This window comes from Neophocaena asiaeorientalis, unplaced genomic scaffold (assembly GCF_003031525.2).
Source record: "Neophocaena asiaeorientalis asiaeorientalis breed wild unplaced genomic scaffold, Neophocaena_asiaeorientalis_V1.1 scaffold104, whole genome shotgun sequence".
Classification (NCBI taxonomy): domain Eukaryota; kingdom Metazoa; phylum Chordata; class Mammalia; order Artiodactyla; family Phocoenidae; genus Neophocaena; species Neophocaena asiaeorientalis.
Genome location: NW_020175679.1, coordinates 2400318 through 2409623, shown reverse-complemented (window position 1 = coordinate 2409623; position 9306 = coordinate 2400318). Strand labels below are relative to the sequence as shown.

The 9306-nt window shown below is 45.7% G+C and overlaps 1 protein-coding gene across 2 annotated transcripts in view; it reads left to right on the top strand.

The window, feature by feature from the left end:
• Positions 1 to 9306, top strand: part of EXOC3 (exocyst complex component 3) — a 22941-nt gene that overhangs the window by 4638 nt on the left and 8997 nt on the right. For both annotated transcript variants that reach the window (XM_024731956.1, XM_024731955.1), the window contains 2 exons: positions 6585 to 7266; positions 9030 to 9147. In XM_024731956.1, the coding sequence (XP_024587724.1) occupies positions 6585 to 7266; positions 9030 to 9147 (800 nt within the window). The remainder of the gene's footprint in view (positions 1 to 6584; positions 7267 to 9029; positions 9148 to 9306) is intronic.

Sequence of the window (9306 nt, the reverse complement as noted above, 5' to 3'; positions counted from 1 at the left end):
CCCTCGTCCCCTGGCCGCTGTCAGGGTCATCATCCCAGCCCGAAGTCTTGGGATGGTCCGACCCCTTCCCTACCTTTATCTGGTGTCTGGTCTCAGCGAGTTCTTTCTGCGCTTCCTTCTGAACTCTGCTCCACCCCGGAGTGGAACCTGGTGCAGTTCTTCCCCTCCGCCCACCAGCCCACCAAGTGTGAACCGCAGCGTGTCTGAGGGCAGCATTATTGAGTACTTGACCCCGCCCCTCTGCACGCTCAGCCTCCCGGGGCCCTTCTCCGTCCCCCCATTAATGACACAGCACTGCTGACTGTGGTGGGTGCTCTGGAAGCAGCTTCTCTTGGTGACTGTGGACGACCTGGAATTGGTCCAGTCTACCTGCCACAATCTCCTTCATGACATTCAACCAGCCTTCTTATAACTTCCAGTCTTGTAAGCTAATGCCAAATGACCAAAAAGTTACCTTTTCATCCACAGAGGTTGAAAATAGTTTTCTTCCTTTGATGAACAATGAGGCTGTGATGTAGATGTGGTTTTTGTTAGGAGTATGTTCTTATTGGGAAGATGTCGTGCTTATTTGGCGCCCTTCCGACTTTTCTCATTGCCTGTGATTCGGTAGTGTTGCGTACACAGCCTGTTTTTTCCTCCACACTTTTAACAATTATAAAATATGCATAATAGAAGATTTACCATCTTGACCATTTTTAATTGCAGTTCTGTAGTATGAAGTGCTTTCATATCGTGAAACCATCACTATCCATCTCTAGAACTCTTTTCACCTTGCAAAATTAAAACTATTATATAGCGCAGTGTCAATTCTATCTCAATAAAACTGAAAGAAAAAAAAATCTGCAGCCATTAAATAATAGTTCCCCATGCCCCCTCCCCCAAGTCCCTTACTAGTTATAGGTCTATTTAGATTTTCTGTTTCTTTGTGGTTTCGGTTTTGTGTTTCTAGGAATCTGCACTTCATCTGGGTTGTCCAGTGTACAGTTGCTCATAGCACTCTTACAATCCTTTTTATTTCTGTAGAATTGGTAGTAATGTCCTCACTTTTATTTCTGATTTTAGTATTTGAATCTTCTTTTTTTCTTAGTTCATCTAGGTAAGATTTGTCAGTTGTTAATCTTTTCAAAGAACTGCCTTTGGTTTTGTTGATTTTCTGTTGTGTTCTTCGATTCTCTGTTTATCCCTGCTCTAATCTTTATTATTGCCTTCCTTTTGGTAGCTTTGGGTTTAGCTTTTTTTTTTTTCTAAGAACTTTTTTTAAAAAAATTAGTATAGTTGACTTATGTTGTGTTAGTTTCTCGTATACAGCAAAGTGGTTTAGTTATACACATATATGTAGGTATATTCTTTTTCATATTCTTTTCCATTGTAGTTGAGGGTGTAGTTCATTCTTTTTCTAGTTCCCTAAGTTGTAAAGCTAGGTTGTTGATGTGAAATCGTTCTCTTTAACTGAAGTGTTGATAGCTGTACTTCGCCCTTGGCACTGCGAGTCCTGGTACGTTGTGTTTTCGTTTTCACTCGTCTCTAAGTGTTCTCTAATTTCCCTTGAAATTTCTTCTTTGGCCCATTAAGAGTGTGCTCCTTAATTTCCACAAATTTGTGAATTTTTTGCCAGTCACAGATATTTAACTTTATCCATTTGTAGTCAGAGAAGAGATTGTGTATGATATTTATCTTTTAAAATCTATTGAGATTTAATTCATGGTTTAAATGAATTCATGCTAATGATTTAATTTAATTCATGCCTAAGGGTATGGTCTGCCCTAGAAAATGTCCCATGTGCACTTAAGAGGACGGACTGTGCGTGCTGTTGGGTCGGGTGAAGTGTTCTGTATACGTCTGTTAGATCTAGTTAGTTTGTCGTGAGGTTCAAGTCCCATTTCCCTACTGGTCTTGTGTCTGGTTGTGTTCATTATTGTGAGTGGCATATTGAAGTCTCCAGCCATTATTGTAGAACGGTCTGTTTTTCCAGTTCTGTCAATTTTTGTTTCGTATATTTTGATGGTCATTAGGTGTGTAAATGTTTATACTTGTATCTTCTTACTGGATTGAATGTCTTATTAATATAAAATTCCTTCTTTGTTTCTTACAACCTTTTTTGACTTTGAATCTGTTTTGTCTGATGTTAGTAGGGCTGCCCCCGCTCTCTTTTGGTTACTGTTTGCATGGAATAACTTTTCCCATCCTTTCACTTTCAATCTATTTGTGTCTTTGGATCTCAAATGAGTCTTTTGTAGGCAGCGTAAAGTTGGATCATGTGTTTTTATCCATTCTGCCAGTCTGTCTTTTGATTGGAGAGTTTATTAATCCACTTACATTTGAAGTAATTACTGGTAAGGAGGGACTTAATTCTGTCATTTCCCAACTGTTTTCTGTATGCCCTTATTTTGTCATTTTCTGCATTATAGTCTTTTGTTTAGTTGATTTTTTTTTGTAGTAAAGTGTTTTAATTCCTTTCTCAATCCTTTTTTTTGTATATTCTATAGCTATTGTTTTTTGTTCCCATGGGGATTACATTTAACATCCTAAAGTTATAACACTAATTTGAATTTATACCAGCGTAACTTCAATAATATACAGAAACTCTGCTCCTATACAACACCTCCCATCTCCTTTCAGTTATTGATGTCACAAAACTACGCCTTTATATATTGTGTATCCAAAAACATAGACTAGTTGCTATTTAAAAAAAAATGCGTTAGTCTTTCAAATTATGTAGAAAGTAAAGTGTGGAATTATAAACCAGAGTTACAGCAATTCTAGCTTTCTATTAGTACTAGCTTTGGACTAATTTTTTTTTTCTCTAAATGTATTAGTCTCTTGAATTATGTAAAACAAAAAGAGTTGCAAAGCAAAGTTACAATAATACTGGCTTTACAGTTGCCCATGTATTTACCTTTACTGAGACCTTCATTTCTTCCCACAGCTTCAAGTTGCTGTCTGGTGTCATTTTACCTGCAGGACTTCTTTAGCATTTCTCACAGCGTACGTCCAGTGGTCACAAACTCCTTCAGCTATTGTTTGGGAATGTCTTAATTTCTCCTTCACTTTTGGGGGACAGTTTTACCAGATACAGGATTCTTGAGTTACGGGTTTTTTTCCTTTTAGCACTTTGAATATTACCAGCAGGCTGCTTTTTGTCCTTCAAAGTCTCTGAAGAGAAATCTGCTGATACTCCACTGAGGATCCCTTGTATGTGATCAGCTGCTTCTCCCTTGCAGCTTTCAAGATTTCTCTCTCTGTGTTTGGCTTTCTATGGTTTGATTACAATGTGTCTTGGTATTGGGTCTCTTTGAGTTTTTTCTGTTTGGAGTTTGTTGAGTTCTTGAATGTTTATGTCTTTCATCAAATTTAGTGAGTTTTTGACCATTATTTAAAATACAGGCACACCTTGGAGATAATGCAGGTTCGTTTTTAGACTACTTCAGTTAAGCAAATTATCTCAGCAAAGCGAGTCACGTGAATTTTTTGGTTTCCCACTGAATGTAAGTTATGTTTACATTGTGTTGTAGTTTATTAAGTGTGCGATACCAGTATGTCTAAAAAAAATGTACATACCTAAAATAAAAAATACTTTATTGCTGAAAAATGCTAACTTCATCCAAACCTTCAGTGAGTGCTAATCTTTTTGCTGGTGGAGGGTCTTGCCTTAACGTTGATGGCTGCTGACTGATCGGGGCAGTGGTTGCTGAAGGCTGGAGTGGCTGCGGCCGTTTCTTAAATAAGACAGCAGTGACGCTGGCTGTGTTGACTGACTCTTCCTTTCAGGAATGATTTCTCTGTAGCAGCAATGTTGTTTGATAGCATTTTACCACAGGAGAACTTCTAAAATTGGAGTCAGTCCTCTTAAACCCTGCTGTTGCTTTGTCAACTAAGTTTATGTAATATTCTAAATCCTTTGTTATTTCAACAATTTTCACAGCATCTTTAAACTTCAGGAGTAGTTTCTGTCTTAAGAACTTTGTTCATCCATAAGAAGCAACTCTGCATGTATTAAAGTTTTATCGTGAGATCACAGCAGTTCAGTCCCATCTTCAGGCTCCTCTTCTAATTCTGGTTCTCTTGCTGTTTCCACCACATCTGCCATTACTTCCTCCGCTGAAGTCGTGAACCCCTCAAAGTCATCCACGAGGGTTGGAATCAGCTGCTTCCAAACTCCTGTTAATGTTGGTATTTGGACCTCTTCTCATGAATCATGAGTGTTCTTAATGGCCTCCAGAACGGTAAATCCTTTCCTGAAGGTCTTCAATTGACTGCCCTGATCTGTGAGAGGAATCGCTATGTATGGGAGCTGTAGCCTTTCGAAATGTATTTCTTAAATAATAAGATTTGCAAGTCGATGTTATTCCTCTCTCCGTGGGCTGCAGAATAGATGTTGTGTTAGCAGATGTGAAAACAACAAGCATGTTGTTGCACAACATCCTTGTCAGAGCTCGAGTGGCCACGTGCATTATCAATGAGCAGGAATGTTTTGAAAGACATCTTTTTTTTCTGAGCAGTAGGTCTCAACAGTGGGCTTAAAATATTCAGCAGATGATGTTGTAAAGAGATGTGCCGTCATCCAGCCTTTGCTGTTCCAGTTATAGAGCACAGGTGGAATAGATTTAATATAATTCTTAAGGGCCCCAGGATTTTTGGAATGATAAATGAAGATTGGTTTCACCTTAGGGTCACCACCTGCATTAGCCCCTAACAAGAGAGTCAGCCTGTCCTCTGAAGCTTTGAAGCCGGGCGCTGACTTCTCTCTACTATGCAAGTCCTAGATGGCACCTTCTTTCAATAGAAGGCTGTTTTGTCTGCGTTGAAAATCTGTTGTTTCATGGAGCCACCTTCGTGAGTTATCTCAGCTAGATCTTCTGGAGAACTTGCTGCAGCTCCTACGCCAGCACTTGCAGCTTCACCTTGGGCTTCTGTGTTATCGAGACGGCTTCTTTCCTTGAACCTCATGAGCCAGACTCTGCTGGCTTCTGACTTTAGATCTGTAGTTTCCTCACCTGTCTCAGCCTCAGAGAAATGAAGGGGGTTAGGGACTTGCTCTGGATTAGGCTTTGATTAAGGGAATGTTGTGGCTGGTTTGATCTGTCCAGTCACTAAAACTTTCTCCATATCAGCAATAAGGCTGTATTGCTTTCCTTCCATTTGTGTGTTCACTGAAGTAGCACTATTAATTTCCTTCCAGAACTGTCCTTTGCCTTCAGAGCTTGGCTAACTGTTTGGCATAAGAGGCCCAGCTTTCTGCTTATCTCAGCTTTCGACAGGCCTTCCTCACTCAGCTTAGTCATTTCTAGCTTTTGATTTAAATTGAGAGATGTGCGACTCTTCCTTTCACTGGACCACTTAGAAGCCATTGTAGGGTTATTAATTGGCCCAATTTCAGTATTCTTGTGTCTTGGAATCGGGAGGCCTGAGGAGAGGGAGAGAGCACGGGGAGCAGTGAGAACACACACCACATTTGTCAGTTATGTTTGCCATGTTATACGGGCACGAGTCTTGGTGCCCCAAAACAATTACAGTAGTAACATCAAAGGTGACTGATCACGGATCACCGTAACACTTATAGTGAAAAGTTTGAAATATTGAAAGAATAACTGGAATGTGACACAGAGACACGAAGTGAGCAAATGATGTTGGAAAAATGGTGCTGATTGACTTGCTCGATGCAGGGTTGCCACAGACCTTCGGTTTGTAAAACATGCAGCGTCTGTGGAGCAGTCAAGCGAAGCGCGGTAAAGCGCGGCGTGCCTGTAGTCGCTCTGCCCATTTTCTTTCTTCCTCTGGGTCTCCCACCGTGTGTACCCCACAGACCCCTTAGGCTCTGTTCACTCTTCTCTAGTTGTTTTTCCTTTTATCCTCATGCTTGATAACTTCCTTTGTCCTGTCTTCAAGTTTGCTGTTTCTTTCTTCTGCTTGATGAAATCTGCTTTGAAAATCTGAAGTGAATTTTCCATCCAGTTTTTATACTTTCCTGCGCGTTTTCTTTTAGTTCTTTGAACGTGTTGAAGAGTTTTCTTCAGAGGCTTTGTCTAGTCCACCATCTGGTCCTTCTCGGGGGTGATTTCTGTTGGTTTATTTTTTCCTTGAATCTCCGTTCTCTCCTGCGTCTTCGTATGCCTTGTGATGATGTTGTTGAACGTTGGACATTCGAATCTAATAACGTGACTCTGGGAGTCAGGTTTTCCTCTTGGCCAGGGCATGCTGATTCTCTTTATTGTTTTTGTTGTTTTGATTGTCGTAGGCTGTGTGTGTGCAGAGGGTCGGGCTGAGATGTAGACTCAAGGGCTTCTCAGGTCTTTCTGAGCCTGCGCCTCTCCTGGTCATTTGCAGTCAGCTTCTACTTTTCTACTGGTGCCGAGAGCTGAAATGCACCAGTATTAACCACACCTTACTTTCACACCTGTCCCTGGAAGTTGTATGCCTTCAGTAGACTCCAGAGTTCCAAAACAGGTACTCGGATGGAGTCTGTCAGTGCAGCAGTCGTCCAAGTGGGAGACAGATTGCTGGTCACCCTTGTCCCCATCTGCCCAGAGTCCCGTATGGCCCTTTGTGTGGTTTTTCACGGTGCCATCTTGTGCCTTTCCCCGCAGTGCCCGAGATCGTGAGGGAGACCCAGGACCTCATAGAGCAAGGGGCACTGCTGCAGGCCCACCGGAAGCTGATGGACCTGGAGTGTTCCCGGGACGGGCTGATGTACGAGCAGTACCGCATGGACAGCGGGAACACACGTGACATGACCCTCATCCACAGCTACTTTGGGAGCACGCAGGCGCTGTCCGACGAGCTGGCCAAGCAGCTGTGGATGGTGCTGCAGAGGTCTCTGGTCACCGTGCGCCGTGACCCCACCTTGCTGGTCTCAGTTGTCAGGATCATCGAAAGGGAAGAAAAAATTGACAGGCGCATACTTGACCGAAAGAAGCAAACTGGCTTTGTTCCTCCTGGAAGGCCCAAGAACTGGAAGGAGAAGATGTTCGCCGTCCTGGACAGAACCGTGACCACGAGGATTGAGGGCACGCAGGCGGACACCAGGGAGTCTGACAGGATGTGGCTCGTGCGCCACCTGGAGATCATAAGGAAGTGTGTCCTGGACGACCTCCTCGTCGCCCGGAGCCTGATGGTGCAGTGCTTTCCCCCTCGCTACCAGATTTTCAGGAGCCTCCTGAACGTGTACCACCAGGCTCTAAGCACGCGGATGCAGGAGCTCGCAGCAGAGGACCTGGAAGCAAACGAGATCGTGAGCCTGCTGACCTGGGTCTTAAACACTTACACCAGGTAACTCCACCTGTATACCTGGCGTTTCCTGTTTCCTGGGGGCGAAGCATACTGACCGTTTCTAAACGGCCGCCGAGTCCTCTTGCTCAGGGCGTTGCCTTCCGGCTGACGCATCCCCTTTTGGTCCGTCTGTGACCCGAGGTCGGGCCCGGCCCCTGGTCGTGTGCGCGCTCTTGCATTTGGGTGGTGCCTGTGCCCTGGCCGGTCAGTCCGTAGTGAGCAGTTCGGCCTCGCGTTTCCTGCACTCCTGACCCGCCTTCTCGCGGTGACACTGAGAGGGGTGGTGTCACCTGTTGGACAGGTGAGGACACGTGGACCCAGGAGGCCCCGAGACCTGCACAGAGTCACGTGCTGCTGAGGAGACACCAGCTTGCTCCTGCTGGCTTCCGCCCACCCGAGTCTGGTTTCTTCTCAGCAGCACGAGAGGAAAGTCGGCTGCCCTTCGGCACTTCAGCCTTGACGTTCTGTTGCTTCCTGAGAGGGCTGTGAGCCACTTTGCGCAGGCATTACTTTGAGGTAGGGTTTGAAAAACAAGCCAGTGGTGGGGCATTCTGAAATTCTTACGGTTAGCTAGCGAGAGGAAGCACATCTTATTCTAGCCTGTCTTGTTACTAGTGTGTAGAAATTAATTAAACCTCTCGTTTTAGCAATAAGGTTTGGGGATTTGGGGGTCTGTGTGTGTTTGTTTTTTGGTAGCTGCTTGTGGTAGAGAATATGTACATTTCAACACGGAAACATATAAAGAGAAAGAAAACATCGTATTCATTGTGGCTGGTGCTGTCTCTGCTTTCCCGTGCTGGGCCTCGGCCTCGGCGCCTCCTGTGTGCCGCCCTCCATCGCCGTCGCGTGATCCTGTCGTCAGGCCACCCTCGAGGAAGATCTCTCACCATCATCTTCGTTTTGAGGCACAGGGAGGAACACGCCCAGGGTCACACGGCCCGCGGTGGGGGGCGCGACTTGAACTGGGGTCGGGGCCCTCACCGTGCTCCGGCCACCAGACCTCGGGGTGCGCATTTGTGTGACATGCACGGTTCTAGGCCTTGATTTTGTTTTCCACTCGCCACGTTGTGAGCATTCTTCTGTCCTTGGCAGTTCTTGACAGCTCCTTGTTGGTCACCACATCCTTTCGTATTGGAGTTTCTTGTGGGAAAAGTTGGACCGCTTTCACGCTAGAAACATTTGCACGCGGAGTTAAGGTTCTTGGGGCAGAAATAATCTAAGTTGTAGATGGTCTCTTAGTATTTGCAGAATCTCATGCTTTTTCACTCAGGAAGACCTTGGATGTCTTAGGAGTGGTGGACAAGCTGTTACCACTCAGGACTGTCATTCTGAATCCATACTTAGGGAGTCGTCCGAGCGATCAGCCTTGGACATTTAGGAACCCAGCCGCATACCTGGCTTTTATCTGTTCTTCATGAAAACTGTTTTCTGAAGCTTGCTTCGCATCCCTCCCTTCTTCAGCCCCTAGGCTGGAAGTGCTGACTCTTCACTTGCTGAGCCGCGTTTGGTTGCGGGCGTCAGGTGTTCTCCGCTCTGGTCCTTGTCCTGCTGGACCAGCAGCGTTAGCGCCTGTGCCCTACGTTTCTAAATGCAGTGCTTGTCTGTTGTTCTCCAACTCATGGGACCTCCTACCTGCCAGGCCCTGGTCTTCCTCGGGGCACCGTGGGTGGAGCCAGCAAACCTTGCCCTGCAGGCCCCTGGGACGGGGAACTGCACCACCTACCTGAGGGCTTCCTGTTTCCCCTTCCTGGCTGTGCCCGCAGTGCAGAGATGATGGGGAACGCAGAGCTGGCCCCGGACGTGGACGTCGGGGCCCTGGAGCCCCTGCTTTCTCCAGACGTGGTCGCCGAGCTGCTCGACACCTACATGTCGACTCTGACAGTGAGTGGAGGGATGTGGGCCCACGTGGGCCGAGTCGGGCTGCAGCCAGGACCCATCTGGCCGTTGGGCTTCCAGAGGACACGCGGCTCTTTCTGAGAAGTCGGGTCTGGAGGCGTCCTGGATGTGCCATGGCGCCTGCCCGCCTCACAGCGCCGAGCC